This window comes from Chiloscyllium punctatum, chromosome 9 (genome assembly GCF_047496795.1).
Source record: "Chiloscyllium punctatum isolate Juve2018m chromosome 9, sChiPun1.3, whole genome shotgun sequence".
NCBI classification, from domain to species: domain Eukaryota; kingdom Metazoa; phylum Chordata; class Chondrichthyes; order Orectolobiformes; family Hemiscylliidae; genus Chiloscyllium; species Chiloscyllium punctatum.
The window spans coordinates 59,166,763-59,183,655 of record NC_092747.1 but is presented as its reverse complement, the minus strand read 5'-3'; the positions used below and the strand labels follow the sequence as shown (position 1 = coordinate 59,183,655).

Here is a 16,893-nt window from a genome sequence, read left to right as displayed (position 1 = left end):
GACACACACTACACTTTGCACGAAAAGGTTGCCCCTTAGGTCCCTTTTAAATCTTTCCATTCTCACCCTAAACCTATGTCCTCTAGTTCTGGACTCCCCCACCTGGGGAAAAGACCTTGTCTATTTACCTTATCCATGCCCCTGATGATCTTCAAATGCCATTTCCTTCAAAATAGTTGCTCAAAACGTTTGTCCTGACACTTCTATGTTGGTTTTCCATTGGCAACAACTTACCTGTGCCACTTCACCTTCTCCCCATAGCCATGAACACAAACTAATTCCTTATTGAAAGCCTTGATCAAACCTACCACAATCATTTTGTCAGTAGACAGGCAGGAGGCTGGAAGAACACAACAAGTTAGGCAGCATCAGGATGTGCAGAAGTCGACGTTTCGACTTCTCTAGGACTGGGTGTGGGGTATGGGGGGAGCTGCAGATAAAAGGGGAGGTGGGGCCAGGTGGTGAAGAAGGGATAAATGAAGGCAGGTAGAGGGTACGATCTGGTTGGTCAATAGGAGGAATAAATCCGGTTGATGGCAGAGAGCAGTGGCAGGGAGGGTGAGGGCCTGGGAAGGGAGTCGGGGGTTGAGGAGAGAGGTTATTTGAAATCAGAGAACTCAATATTGACTCCTCCGAGCTGTAGGCTGTCTAGGCGGAAGATAAAGTGTTGTTCATCCAATAGGCACTGTGGTTTCATTTGGCAATGGAGGAGGCCAAGGATGGTCATGTCAGAAAGGGAGTGGTTGGGAAATTGAAATGGGCGGTGAACCATTCCCTAAATTTATGTTTGGTCTCCCCGATGTAGAGAAGACCATATCGGGAGCACCCGATACAGTAAACTAGGTTGGAAGAGAGGCAGATGAACCTCTGTCTCACCTGGAAGGACTGTGTGGGGCCTGGATGGAGGTGAGTTTTGCATCTCTGATTTTGTATCTTTTCTAGTTGCAGGGGAAGATACCTAGGGGTTCAGTGGTGGGCTGGCATGAATCAAGGACTGTCAGTGGAATGGTCCTTGCAGAAGGCAGATAAGGGTGGGGAGGGGAAGATGTTCTTGGTGGTGGGGTCTATTTGGAGTTGGCAGATGTGTTGTGAGGATGATTTGTTAGATGTGGAGACTGGTGGGGTGGTAGGTGAGGACAAGGGGGACTCTGTCTTTATTGCATTGGCAGGAGGGGTTTTAGAGTGGTGGAACAGGGAATGGAGGTGGTGCGGTGGAGGCTGTCTGGATGACGGAGGGAGGAAAAGCACGTTGTTCAAAATAGATGGACATCTGGGATGCTTGGGAGTAGAATGTCTCCTTGTCAGAGTAGATGCAGTGGAGGTGGGGGAATTGGGAGAATGGGATGGAGTTCTTGCTAGATAGTGGGTGGGAGGAGGTGTAGTCCAGGTAGTAATGGGAGTCTGTATGTTTGTAGTAGATGTCTGTCTGGAGGCTGTCGCTGAAGATGGAAATGGTGAGGTCAAGAAAAAAGAGGGAGGTGTCCGAGATAGACCAAGTGAATTTGAGAGTAGGGTAGAAATTGTGGGCAAAGTCGATGAACTGCTTCAGTTCAGCCTGGGTGCAGGATGCTGCACTCTATGCCTGTCCAGACGAACTACTCTACAATCATTCTGTAAGCAGTGCATCTAGATCCTAATCACTGTCTGTGTGCAAAAAGAGATTTCTTTCATGTTGCCATTAAACCTTTTGCCAACCACCAACCACCTTAAATTCATGCCGTTCTTGTTCTTGAGCCTTCCACAATTAGGAATAGATTCACGAAATTAATATTTTGCTCTGGAGGACACTTGTACCATTCCTAGGAGTAACAGGTATGTAAAGTATGTTAAAGAAAGGGAGGAACTCAGAACAACTATGATCACTGGAGAAAAAGTATTGAGCAAACTATTGAGATTGAAGGCAGACAAGACCTCTGGGCTTGATGGTCTACATTCTATGTTCAGAAAGGAAGTGTCAGCAGAGATAATGGATCCATTGGTTAGAACATTCTAAAATGCCTCAGATGTGGGAAAGGTTCCAGTGGATTGGAAAGATGCTAATATAGTGCCTTTATTTAAAAAGGAGGGATGTAAAAGGTAGGACACTACAAAACAATGAGTTTAAAATGTGTCATTGGGAAATTGTTGGAATCCATTCATAAGGAAGTCATAACAGTATATTTGTAAAGTCAAAACACAATCCATCAGAATCATGATTTTATGGAGAGTAAATCAGGTTTCACTAATTTCCAAAGTTCGTCAAAAATGTAACAAACAATATGGATAATGGGGATCCTGTCGATACAGGATGTCTAAACTTCCAGAAGGCTTTTGATAATGTGTCATCCAAAAGATGTCATGTAAAGCATTAACAGTAAAGATGGAAATGACATCTTCAGTGATGTCAGATCATGTACCACCAGAGGCTTAGAGGAAGATTCTAGATGATGCTTTGAGTAAGCTATTCCTTAGTTTACTTGTATTTACTTGTATATAGTTAAGAAATGTTGCCAAATTCCAACAACCTGTTAAATACATCCCAGGAGTCCTTGTCAGCTTATTTCAACCTAGACAGGCCTCTTTTGTTTGGGCTGTACATGAAAAACCCTTCTCAATGCAATACTAGGAAACACAACCCAATTCCCCACTCACTAACAAGCAGTAAAAATCTATAGTGCACTTTGTTGGGATGCTTTAATAAGGCTACCACTATTAGAAATTGGATGGTTATTTATTTATTTGCTAGGAGTTAGCAATACAATATGTAAATAAAAAGGAAGAAGAAAATGTGACAAAAAAGCAAGAGATTAAATAATATTAAATGATTATCATGACATGAAACTAATTTTATATTTAATGCATCTATACTGACAAAGTATTCCCTGTATTATGTGAAGCTTACCTTTGCTAGGTTGCAAATACAAGTTCTTCTTCTCAGTCGATTGACAAACATATTTGCTGCTGAGAAATTTAAGAGTCATGTTAGATAAATGTTTGCATACAAAATAAAAAATAAATACATTATTCATCTAAAATGTATAAATCCATGTACCTCATCAGATTTTAAAAACAAGATAATGCTTTGACATGACATAATATAGCATTGTTTCTCAATATCTACTAATTTCAAGTGTTGGACTTTGTAATCTCTTTCTAGGCCACTTTTTTGTAGCTATGAATATTTTAAGATTTTCTAATAGTTATAGTACAGAAATGTAGATCAAATGAAGGTGACAACTTTAAAGAATTTGCCATGCACTTTTTCATAATAGGCTGTTTAAGACTTTTTCCTAATGGTAAATGGCTGCTGAATCACACATTGGTAGTTCTCCAGTGTACTACATAAATTGCAAAGGTGTGATTTAAGTTTAATGTTTTGTCAATAATAAAGCACAATTAAAAAAATGAGTAACATTATAAGTTAGATGCAGCATTTTATCAGTTTCTTTCATAATAATTTGACATTGCATATTAAAATAAAGTTTTATTATTAAAAGTGGAAAGGGATCATGGTATTTTGAAACAATAGTGATATTTCAAACAAGAATTGAGAGCTAATATAAGCAACTGAGAACTAAAAAAAATGGAACCTTTCTTTTGCTTAATAGAATGTGAACGACTGTATTTTGTGACAGATGGGCACAGGACAACACAACAATGTGGAAGTTTTAAAGGGGAAGAAAGATATTAAGGTTGGAACATTGGTTGGAGAAAAAGATAGGTTGAAAACTATTTTTTGAGAAGGAAGGTGGTGGAGAATTTGCAAGGAAGATGTCCAGTATTTGAGGAAGCAATCAACTTTAGACAGCTGACAATGCAGGAGAAATAATTGAATAGTCAGAAATTGAGAGATAAGGAAACCAGGGAAACGGAAGTGGGTATTATAAATTCCAGTCTTGCTATAGATATCCTGTAAGGAATAATGGAATGAATAACTCCCGTAAATAGTAGGACTGTCTAACATTTCTGGAAGTGACACTCATGTTAATAAACAGCGTATAAGATGAATTAAGGATTTGATAAACCTGATCTAGTAACCAGATTCCTAAATTAAATGGAGTTATTCCCAGAAGCCTATCTCTTAGTATGATCTTTCATAGACTGTTACAGTTTGACTATCCAGGTGAATCTGTATTAGACTTTCTAGCTGGATAATGAATTTTCCCTATGTATCAAGCAAATCCTTCCTTAATTTCTTTTAAATTATAGTGTTCACTTTGGACATTAGCTAATAATTCCTAAGAATGGTATGATTGACCTCATTTTTCCTCTATAATTCTTCCATTGGTTACAACAAATTTTTAATTTAACCAGGTCAGTGAAATGGCCAAATATGTCAATATTAGGCCATATCAGGCTCGGCATTTTGAACAAGGCAATCAGGTGTCTTTATTTAATGATACATAATTTATTGCCAAAACAAATGTATTCAAACAAATCTGTAGTGCAAAGATTATTGACAAAGAATAAAATAAAACCTAACTCACACACACGCGTGTGCGCAAGGATAAATCATGAGTTGTCATAAATGATGATCTCAAAGTTATTCTGCACACACATGAGGTCATGAACAGTATAACTCACTGTCTCCTTGTACCAATGGTGGACATGTGCTTCAAAGTGTACTTAACAGCCAGTAATAATCCCAGCATTTCCTTCTCCACAAGGAGGGTTCTCTTTTGGTATTGATTTAACTTTTCGGAGAAATATCACACTGGTTCTGTATACCTTTTATGTGGTATCTTATCAAATTCCTTCTGAAAATCCAGGTACAGTACATCAATAGTCTCCTCTTTGCCCACAGCATATGTTACTCCTTCAAAAAACTCCAATAAATTCTGTAAGCATGAACTTCCTTTCACAAAGTCATGCTACTCTTCCTGATCACCGTGAATGTTTCTAAGTGCCCAGCCATAAACTCTTTAATGATCAATTCTAACACCTTCCAGCTAACTGGATAGTAGGTTCCTGTTTTCTGCCTCCCTCTCTTTTTGAATAAAGGAGTTATATTTGCTATTTTGCAGTCAGATGGAAACTTTCCAGAATTTAGGGAATTTGGGAACATTAACACCACTACCTCATTAGTTAACTCATTTAAAAGCCTCAAGTGAAGTCCATCTAGATCTAGAGACTTGTGAGTCTGCAATTCCATCAGCTTGCTCAGTACTTCTTCCATTATGATTGTAATTTCACCAAGATCCTCTCTTTCATCCACCTTCTGATCTACAACTATAGCTGTAATGTTTTATAGTGAAGTTAGAATCAAAATATTTGTTCATTGAATCTACAATTTCTTATTATCCACTATTAACTTCATATTCTCACTCTGTGGCAGATCAACACTCACTTTGCATATACTTTTCCTTCTTAAGTATTTATAGAAACTTTTGGTATCTCTTTTTACATTTGCAGCTAGCTTCCTCTCATGCGCAAATTTACTTGTTCCAATTGACCTTTTAGTCATTCATACTTTGTATTCTGATTTGTACTGCTGGGTATTAAGAAGGTGTATAAGACAGGGAAATTCCAGCATCTTCAATATTCTGTTTGATATTGGATGGCACAGGCCCTGTGATGGACAGCCTCATGATGCTGGGCTCCATAAAACACAGGAATTGCAGGGTCTTTGTGCCCCACCAGCTCTGATTTGCTCTTTTCTGTTGTGGGTCAATTTATTCTCCATGATAGAGGGCAAAATGTCAGTAATCATGTTGCACTGAGTCTGGGTGATGTACCCGTGGCATAGTTGAATGGCTGAAGATATGCAGTAGGAAGTGAGAGGTCAGTATGAGGCTGACAGCATTAGTGGTGTGTGAGGGGGAGATGCAATTCCTGGTTTTTAGGTATAGGTTCTGACTGGAAGTATCATGCTACTGATTGAGTGAAAGAGGTATGGTGCATCAAGTAACTTAAAAGGCTAGTTCTGTGGTAGGTAAGGAGATAGAACATAGAACAGTACAGCACAGTACAGGACCATCGGCGCACGATTTGGTGTTGAGCACTTATTTTAATCTAAGATAAATCTAACCTACACACCCCTCAATTTACTGCTGTCCATGTACTTGTCCAGCAGTTGCTTAAATGTCCCGAATGTGGGGGGATCTAAGATGGCGGCAATCTGAGAAGATCACAGTGCAAAGCTTCGCATTGCAGCAGGAGCAGGATAGTCCTTTAACCCGCCCAACCCAGGTCACCAGGATTTGAACTTGGGGCGTTGGAAAGATTGTGGAGCCCCAAGAACATTTAAAAATTGACTTACCTGTATTTTCAGCTGTCCAGAAATGCCTAAAAAAGGAGGAGCATCTGAGGCTGGGCCTGCAGCTCAGCCTGCAGCAGCCTTGGAGCAGATTACTGTCCAGACCTGGTGAACCAGCTCTCGAAATCTCGCGAGATTTTGAGGAAACAGATTGAAGAGAAGCTGGCTCCAGTCTCTTTCATGCTGCAGAAGCATGAGCAGGAGCTGGGAGACCTGGAGAAGAGGACGGATGAAGTGGAGCACAGGGTCACAGTGGTGGAAGCTGATGCCAGTTCATTCAAGGAAGAGATCCAAGCCCTGAAGACGCAGGTTCGTAATTTGCGTGACCAAGTGGATGATCTTGAAAACAGGGGCAGGAGAAAAAACATTTAGATCATCGGTCTGCCTGAGGGTAAGGAAGGTGAGCGGCCTGCGGAATTTGTTGAAGATTGGCTTCCGAAATTCCTTGACTTTGAAACTGGCATGAGAGGATTGAAGATAGAGAGGGCTCACCGGGTCGCAGCATGGAGGTCGGGTCTGGGTCAACGCCCCTGTCCTTTCCTGGTGTGGTTCCAACATTACTGGGATAAGGAGAGAGTCATGGAGGCTTCCAGACTCCAGTGGAAGGATCCAAAGGCCCTAATTTATGAGGGGTCTAAGATCATGTTTTTTCAGGACATTTCAGCGGTGGTGATCCAGAAACGAAAATCGTATGATGGTGTCAAGAGAAGATTGAAGGAGCTTGGGATTCAGTACTCCCTGAGATATCCGGCAGTGCTTCGGATCACCTTAGATGGATCCATGCATCTCTTTGACACATCGGAGAAGGCAAGAGACTTTGTGGACAAACTAACCTAATTTAAACAATTGTAGTATGTATAAATATTGTTGCTTGGGTATGCATTTATCATTCTGTAAAAGGAATGGAGGAAATCTGGTTGGAGCTTTGTTTGTCCCCTTTTTTTTCCTCTATTGATAATAATTTGGTTCAAAATATGTCTGGTGGTGGTTAAGATGTACATTTCAAATTTCTAAGTTAGGACATACCAAAGGATGGGGGGTATTTATTCCCTTTTTTTAATAAAAGAATGTTTTTTTATTCATATTGATATTCTATGGGGTGTTTATTCTTTTTAGCTTGTGCTTGCGATGCGGCTCTAGTTGGGAGAAGTGAAGGTGGTTGAGATGGTTAGATGCCTATTTATGGGCAGTTCGGGATGGGTAGTTGCCCCCTCTGGGCAGGGGGTGAGGTCCCCTACTCAGCGCTACTGGCACTTTATATGTTTGTTTTCTGTTTTTTGTTGTTTTTTTATTTTTAATAATTTTGTATGTTTGTTAAATGTAGTGGTTTTAGTTTATGTAGTTTTTATATTTGGTGGACCATGCAACACTAGGGCTCAGCAATTTGTGGTTCGGGTTCCTCCTCTCTGGAATTTAAATGTAATTGCTGAAGTTTATGGCTAATGATTTGATTAAACGGTGTACCTGGAATATCAAGGGAGGTCACTCACCAATTAAGAGGAAGAAGGTACTCTTGAGTCTTAGAAAGGAGAAGGTGGATATTGCTTTGTTACAGGAGACACATTTAGATGACAAGGAGCATCTGAAATTACAGCAGAATGGTTTTGACCAAGTTTATTTTTCATAATTTAATACCAGAAGTAGGGGATTGGCTATATTGGTTAGGAAAAATCTCATTTAAATTGTTGGAATGTGTTAAAGACACATATGGGAGGTTTATAATTCTTAAAGCCTTGATAAATGGGGAAGAAAATGGCATTTTAAATGTTTATTGTCCCCCAGCTCATTCTCTTAAATTCTTGGTAGATGCTTTTTCTAAACTGATAAGTCTCAAGTTATAGGGGGAGATTTTAACTGCCTCATGGACCCCACAGTAGACAGGTTGCCTAAAGGTCCCTTTATACCCTCTTCACACACTAAACAGTTATTGGGTTTGTGTGGGGAATTAGGGTTGGTGGACGTTTGGAGGTGTCTCCACCCTACAGGTTGGGATTTCACGTTTTTCTCCAATCGACATAGATGTCACATGAGGATTGATTTTTTTCTGACCCCTGTGGTAACCCTGGATCTGGCGGCATCCTGTACGATTGGTAATATTGCCATCTCTGATCATGCTCCAGTGTAAAAATGGTTAAGATTAAGGATGTTACAGGGGATTCAAGGTACTGGCGAATGGACCCATTTATTCTCATGTACAGTAAGTTTGTGGAGTATTTCTCTAGGGAATTTCAGGTATTCCTAGACATCAACATAGGCTCGGTTGATAGCTCATCTGTTCTCTGGGAAACTGCCAAAGCTTATGCCAGGGGGTTGGTTATTTCATATTCCACCAGTAGGAAGCAGCAGAAGGGTGAGCAGCAACGTCTCCTTGAAGCATGGTTGAAGGCAGCGAAAAGGCCTATTTTGACAGACCCTCGTTGGTCAAACTACAGAGGATTACGGCACTACGGTCTACATTAAATTCCGTGCTCACACAGACAGCAAAGAAGGAGCTGGCTTTTGCAAAGCAAACGTTATACGAGCATGGTGACAAGCCAGGCAAATACTTAGCATACCTTGCTAGAAAGAGAAGTGACCCACAAACCATCATAGCGATTAGGGGAGGGTCTGGGAACCTAACATATGATTCTAAAAAGATTAATGTGGCATTCCAGAGATTCCACTCTAAGTTATATCAGTCTGAGAATTGTGAGGAGGGGCGGGCCAAAATGGAATCCTTTCTTAGAGGTCTGAAGCTCCTGTGTGTGACTCCCGAACAACAGTCCTTTCTCAATGCCCCATTATCAGAGCAAGAAGTGCAGGAAGCTGTGAGGCAGCTTCAGAATGGAAAGGCATCTGATCCTGAAGGACTTCCCAGTGAATTCTATAAGGAATTTATAAGTATACTGTCGGGCCTGATGCTGAATATGTTTAATGATTCATACAGTCATGATTGCCTCCCACCATCTCTGAGAGGGGCCAATATTTCACTTATCCTTAAAAAGGGGAAGGATCTGGAAGACTGTGCTTCATACAGGCCCATCTCGCTCTTAAATGTGGACTTTAAGAGCCTCTCTAAGGCTCTTGCGTTAAGGCAGGAGACTGTGTTACCCTCTATTATTAAAGAGGATCAGATGGGCTTCATAAAGGGTCGCATATCCTCCAAGAATGTTAGGAGGCTGCTTAACATAATTCAAGCATGCCAACAGCAGTCAATATAGGGATTGGTGATTTCTTTAGATGCAGAGAAGGCATTTGACCGAGTTGAGTGGCCGTACCTTTGAGGCTGTACCTTTTCTATACTCTAGACCGGTTTGGTCTGGGTGAAGTTTTCATAAGCTGGGTAAAGGTTCTCTACAGTGTTCCTCTCGAGGCGGTCATTACCAACGGGGTACGATCAAGCAATTTTAATATTTCTAGGGGCAGCCGGCAGGGCTGTCCCCTTTCACCATTACTTTTTACATTGGTGTTTGAACCGTTGGCAGAGGCCATTCGTGGGGATCTCAATATATCAGCTCCAGAAGTGGGGTCAAAATTACATAAGATCTCGCTGTATGCAGACGATGTTCTAATTTTCTTGACAAATCCAGCAGTCTCAGTGCCTTGCCTGATACAATGCATTCACGCATTTGGTGCTTTTTCAGGGTATAAGCTTAATTTTGCTAAATTAGAGGCAATGCCTTTGGATGGTCTTACGAAAGAGTTGGCTCTTGAGAGTGACTATAGATTCCCATTTAGGTGGTCACAAGGGGGTTTTGTGTATTTGGGCATATTCATTACTTCAGTTCTGGATTGGCTGTTCAAAGCCAATTTTACTCAATTATTTGAAAAAATTAAACAAGACCTCCAAAGATTGGATGCACTTCCAGTCTCATGGTTGGGTCGGATAGCGCTTATTAAGATGAATATTCTCCCTCGTTTGCTATACCCTATACGGATGCTCCCCCTGATTTTCAATAAACAAACACTCAGGAGACTGAACGTTGGTTCAGCTCCTTTATCTGGCACTGTAAACGGCCCCTCATTAAATTAGCCAAACTGCAGTTGCCTCATAGATTGGGGGGAGTAGACCTTCCGGACTGTGAATGTATGAGTGTTTTGTTTGGCCGGGCTGAGTTATTACTATTTATTTGTTTGTTGTTAGGTATTTATTTATTTAGTTAAATAGCTAGTTTAGGTTTTTTTAAAATTTTATACTCTATATATGTTTATACATTCATATAGGAGGGTGGGTTGGGGAATTTGTTTTTTATTATTTGTGTTTAGTTTTGTACTATTTTTGTACTGTTTTGAATTGCATTGTTTTGTATTTGTTGTAATATTTAAAAATCTATTTTTTCTTAATAAAAATATATTATAAAAAAATGAACCTAATGTGTCTGACTCTACTACCACTGTTGACAGTACATTCCATGCACCCACCACTCTCTGCGTAAAGAACCTACCTTTAATATCTCCCCTGTACCTTCCTCCAAACACCTTAAAATTATGACCCCTTGTGACAGCCATTTCTGCCTTGGGGAAAAGTCTCTGGCTATCTTCTCTCATTATCTTGTATGCTTCTATCAAGTCACCTCTCTTCCTTCTTCTCTCCAGTGTGGAAAGCCGGAGCTCACTCAACCTCACTTCATAAGACAAGCCCTCCAATCCAGGCAGCATCCTGGTAAATTCCTTTGCACCCTCTCTAAAACACCCACATCTTTCCTGGACACAGAACTCCAAGTGTAGTCTAACCAGGGTTTTATAGAGCTGCAGCAAAACCTCGCAGCTCTTAAACTCAATACCCCCGTTAATGAAAGCCAGAACGCCATACGCCTTCTTAACAACCCTATTAACTTGGGTGGCAACCTTGAGGGATCTATGTACATAGACCCCAAGACCCCGCTGTTCCTTCACACTGCCAAGAATCCTATCTTTAACCCTGTATTCAGCACTCAAATTTGATCTTTCAAAATGAATCCCTTCGCAATTGTCCAAGTTGAACTCCAACTACCACTTCTCAGCCCAGCTTTGCATCCTGTCAATGTCATGCTGTAGCCTACAATAGCCCTCGACACTAGCTACAGCACCACTGACCTTTGTGTCATTGGTAAATGTATTAATCCACCCTCCCACATTTTCATCCAAGTCATTTATAAAATCTACGAAGAGCAGAGGCCCAAGGACAGATCCCTGTGGGACACCACCTGTCACCAACCTTCAGGCAGAATACTTTCCATCCACTACCACTCGCTGTCTTCTTTCGGCCAGGCAATTGTTTATCTAGACAGCCAAATTTCCCTGTATCCCATACCTCCTAACTTTCTAAATGAGCCTACCTTGGGGAACCTTATCAAATGCCTTACTGAAATCCATATATACCACATCCATGGCTCAACCTTCATGAACCTGTCTCATCACGTCCCCAAAGAGCTCAATAAGGCTTGTGAGGCATGATCTGCTCCTCACAAAACCATGCTAACTATCTTTAATCAAACTATGTTTTTCTAAACAGTCATAAGTCCTATCTCTCAAAATCATTTCAAGTGCCTTGCTCACCACAGAAGTAAGACTGACTGGTCTTTAATTCTCAGGAATTTCCCTATTCCCTTGAACAGAAGAACAATATTCGTCTCCCTTCAATTATTAGTCCTCCCGTGGAGAATGAGGATGCAAAGATCATCACCAGTGGCGCAGCAATCTCATTCCACGCTTCCCGTAGTAACCCTGAATATATCTGGTCCAGTCCTGGGGACTTCTCTATCTTGACGCTTTCCAGAATTGAGCACATCCACTTCCTTAATATCAATCTGTTCAAGCTATTAACCTGGTCCACGGTTTTCTCATGATCAGCAAGGTCTCTCTCTCTCTAGTGAAAACTGAAGCAACAAATCATTTAGGGCCTCACCTACCTCTTCAGACTACAGGCACAAGTTCCCTCTACTGTCCCTGATTGGCCTACCCTCTCTCTGATCATTCTCTTATTCGTCACGTATGTGTGGAACACATTATGGTTTTCCCTAATCCTTCCCACCAAAGCCTTTTCATGGCCCCGCCTAGCTCTCCTCAGTCCATTTAGAGTTCTTTCCTAGCTACCTTGTAAACATCTAAAGCTGTGCCAGATGCTTGCTTCCTCAACCTTAAGTAAACTTCCTTCTACTTTCTGACAAGGAACTCCTCTGCTCTTGTCATCCAAAGCTCCTTCACCTTACCATTCCTTGCTTGTCTCAGTGGGATAAAGTTATCCAACACTCGCAACAAGTGCTCCTTAATCAGCCTCCACATTTCTGTTTTGCCTTTCCCGTAGAACAATTATTCCCAATTTATACTCCACAGCTCCTGTCAAATAGCAAGATAATTTCCCCTTCCCTAATTAAATATCTTCCATATTGTCTGCTCCTATCCCTCTCCATGGCTATGGTAAAGATGAGGAACTTGTGGTCACTATTAGCAAAATGCTCTCCTACATGAGGCATTAAATGAGAAGCTTAGCATCCAGGATTGTTGGCTTGTTGGCTATATTACAAGGTGTTCGAGGTGATATTCAATGAGACGGCCTGACAAGCTAGTGATGAAAGGATATTTCTCCTAATGGGCAAGCGAATGAAGGGAGACAGTTTAAACTTAGGGTTGTTGAACTTAAGATAGTGAAGAGAATTCTGTCCTCTCATAAGGTTGAGAGTCATATTTTTAGGATAGAGTTCGATAGAATTTTGATCAACAAGGGAGTCCAAGGTTGGGGATAGTCAGAATTGTGGAGTTTAGGCTCAATCTGATCAGCCATGATCTCAATGAATGAAGGAGTATGCTCAAGAGCCCAAAGGGTGCCTTCCTGACCCTAATTTGTATCTTCACATATATATCATGTGAACGTCCAATCACTCCCTATGAATATCATGTGACACCATGAAACCTCTCGAGTTACTGCTGTCATGTTGCCAGTCCCAGGCTTGAACAGCTGATCTTTCTGATCATTTTTCCCATTCCTTTCCCAGGATGGAATATCAGGATTTCCTGGTCCTGCCTCAGGACCATGGAATATCACCTCCCATCCACCTGCAACAATTGTGATTTGGACCGACATCCAACACTCTGTCCTAGGATTTTATTTTTTAATTATTTCCATTGCAACAATGGGTTTGCACAGATTTCCTTCAAGAATACAGGGTGCTTGTACCACTTTCCTGATGAAGGATTTATGCTTGAAATGTCAACTCTCCTGTTCCTCGGATGCTGCCTAACCGGCTGTGCTTTTCCATGACCACATTCTTTGACTCTGGTTGTACCACATGAATGGTACAGAGCACTGCACAGGCCATAGACAGCTTAGATAGCTGGGAAGCACTGCAGAGCCAGTCAGGCCCACATTACAATCATGCAGATGTAATGCTTACACAAACATTATACAGGGATAGTCACCATACCTTGGCCTATACAGGGCAGGTCTAAATTACAATTGCTGTGCCCAAAAACCATGTTTTAGTTGAATTACTTTTAAAAAGTCAACAGAACAATCTAATTCCTTTCCCAATTCTTTTGGTAGAAAAACAGTTTTTAAAAATCCTTGAAACACGACTATGGATCTTTTTGAAGAAATGAGTCTAGAGATGACAAACCATGGATTGGTACGGTGGCTCACTGGTTAGCACTACTGCCTCACAGCACCAGGGACCCAGATTCAATTCTACCCTCGGATGATTGTCTGTGTGGAGTTCGCACATTCTTCCTGTGTCTGCGTGAGTTTCCTCCGGGTGCCCCGATTTCTTCCCACAATCCAAAGATGTGTTGGTTAGGCGGATTGGCCAAACTAAATTGCTCATAGTGTCCAGGGATGTGCAGTCTAGGTGGGTTAGCCATGGGAAAGGCAGGGTTAGAGTAGGGAGATGTATCTGGGTGGGATGCTCTTCAGAGAGTTGGTGTGGGCCATATACCTGCTTCCACACTGTAGAAATGCTACACTGGACCTGCCATGCACTTGCACATTCAGAGGTGGGAGGGAAATGATAAAATGTCAGGGGACCAGGACCTGCTGTGGATGGGATACCATAGTGGGGCAAACGTAGGGATGTTATTGGCAGAAATAGCTACATTGAAGGCAACGGGGAAAAGGAGATGGAGGAAACAGCTTGTTTAGAAACAGGATGATCCTGCAAGAGTTGAGTTGGTTCAGGAATATAAGACCTGATAAAACCTAACATGATCACAGTAGAGATAATGCTGAACAATTATTGTACAATTAGATTTATGGTCTCTGATACATGGTAGAGTGACAGTCAATATTAAGCTAACATTAGCTTTAACAGCAATGGAGAAAACATAATGGAGGCAGAGGCAATGGACATAGCTGTGATAATGGATGGTTTTCCAAAAAAATGACAATATCATGAAAGTCTGAATACTAGATTCAGCTACTATGCTACCTCTTGGATAAGTAGTCTTAGGGTCATAAAACTGTAATTTTTAAAGCTTTATTAATTATAAAAAGATACCTCTCATTTTCATTGATTGTAGCAGCAATGGTATGCCCTCCAGTGCTTCAATTAGCCAACTTTTAAACTTTTTGGCAAAGTATCTGGCACTCTGAAGATGTTGCACAGAAAAGTCACCAAGAAAATCACGAAGAAGAATTTCTTCTATCATCTGTTATGACAGTACACATGCATGGTAAATAATGGCATGCCAAAGAACAATGACGAAACGTATAGTTTATTTCAGTTAATTTGACATTAACCAATATGGTGCAAAAGTATTGAAAGAAATACATCAGAAGACCAGAATAAACATGCACTTTCTTGTTGCTCTTCATTGGGAGGATACTGTCATTAAGAGCAATCAAATAAAATGAACCCATATTTAAAGTGAGTTCACCTATTAATAAAAATAAACAGGAGGAACAGCATATGAGGCAATAACATACTTGGGAGGATTATAGGATGTGATTTTAAAATTCACAACCAATTTCTGATCCTGAGCTGGCATTAATGGAGATGCTGGTGAAACGCAAGTTGTAAAGGAGGAAAAATACAGTGAATATTGTGTATTTTCTTTATCTCTCAGTGATCAGGAGAAAAACAGAGGACAGTGAGTCTCCCAGAGACTTCACTGGGCTATGGCATGTGCAATGCGCAAGGTTGGTTGAAGGAAAAAGAATAATTTTAAAAGGAGGAAAAGTAATATTATTATTATGGGATCAAACAGGTGCTGTATTGCCAATAGGTTGTAGGGAAGTTTGGGACACACAGACACAGAGCAGATTGCACATAGCATATACCAAACAGAAAGGAGTCCTCCAGTGAATTATACGAAGCAGACTTCAAGCTAAAGTTGAAAATTTGATAATTAGCACATCAAATAATGGTGTTACAGTGAGAAATTTGAGTGTTTTTTTTAAAAACTGGTGAAGAAGTTTCCCTGAAGACCAGATGCACTGTGAAAAAAAGGAGCCAGTCATTAAGAAACATGTAACAAAATGGGACATTGAAAATTGTCAGAATGGTTATATCAGAAATATAACATGCATTTAAATCATCCAAATCCTGAGTGCAGCAATAAGTTTAGAGCAACAGTTATCTGGTGTGAAAATGCTGGAGAAAATACAGATAATTTGGCAGCATTTGTATAGACAGAGAAACAGTTAACATTTCAGGTTTGTGACTTTTTTTACACTCCATCAGAACAGTAAAATGTTAGAGATGTTAATAGGTTTTGAGCAAGAGGTGGGTGGGACAAAGACAAAAAGTAGGTCAGTAATAGGTGAAAAGCAGGAGAGATTGAATGACGGAAGAGTTAGTCCAGCAGAGTTGAAGGGAATGGTGATGGGGCAAGAAAAGAAACAAAGAAACAAAAGATGTACTGAGCAGATGTGCTGCTGGCTGAAAGAGATTTTTAAAAACTGAAACAAGCCAAGGAAAGGAATATGGGAATAATATGGGTAACAGCTTGTACACTGAAATTGTTGTGTTCAGTGTAAAGTGCCTAATGGAAAGATGAGGCGCTGTTCATGAAACTTACATTGCGTTTCCCTGGAACAATCCAGCAGGAAAAGCTCAGAGGAATCAGTGTAAAAAGCAAAGTGGAACATAAAATAACAGCTCTGTGTCAGATTCATGTACAGGATAGAGGGATTTCACAAAATGGCTATCCAGCTTTTAGTTAGCCACTCCGGTGTAGGGAAAACCATACTATGCACAGTGAATACCGTATTATAGATTGGAAAAACATCTACATCACTGCTTCACCTGGAAGGAGTGTTTGGAGTCTAGGTCAGTGAAGGGAGAGGAGGATAAAGGGCAGCTATTACAACTCTTTTGTTTGTATGGAATGGTGCTGTGGGAAGGAGACAGGTTTTGGTATCACCTAGGAGTGGACCAATGAGTCATAAACGTATCAGATTTCCAGGAGATGTAGGATTCTACTTTTTGTTTACTTAGCTGGTGAGGCCACATTATGAAACAAAACAAGATCACACAGAGGCTATCAAAAAAACTTGACCAATTTTTAGTGATTCACCATAGGCATTGGCAAAAATCCAAATCCCCATTTATCACATTGGTGACAACTACAAAGTTTGGTATGAATGGACTACGGAGTGAAAAATTTGAAAACAGTTCGGTTGAAAATTACTGGATACATAGAGAAAAGATTCACATTGGTAAGAGCCTGCATGGCTGACAGAACTAAATTAAAGCCTGTGTAAAGCT

The 16,893-nt window shown here is 40.7% G+C and overlaps 1 protein-coding gene across 1 annotated transcript in view; it reads right to left on the bottom strand.

Moving 5' to 3' along the window:
* The window catches only part of LOC140481695 (DNA-binding protein RFX8-like), a 66,015-nt gene that overhangs the window by 33,779 nt on the left and 15,343 nt on the right, over window positions 1–16,893 (bottom strand). Inside the window, exons 4-5 of the mRNA XM_072578270.1 lie at window positions 14,683–14,833; window positions 2,882–2,940 (exon numbers count right to left, since the gene is read on the bottom strand). Coding sequence (XP_072434371.1) covers window positions 2,882–2,940; window positions 14,683–14,833 — 210 coding nt within the window. The remainder of the gene's footprint in view (window positions 1–2,881; window positions 2,941–14,682; window positions 14,834–16,893) is intronic.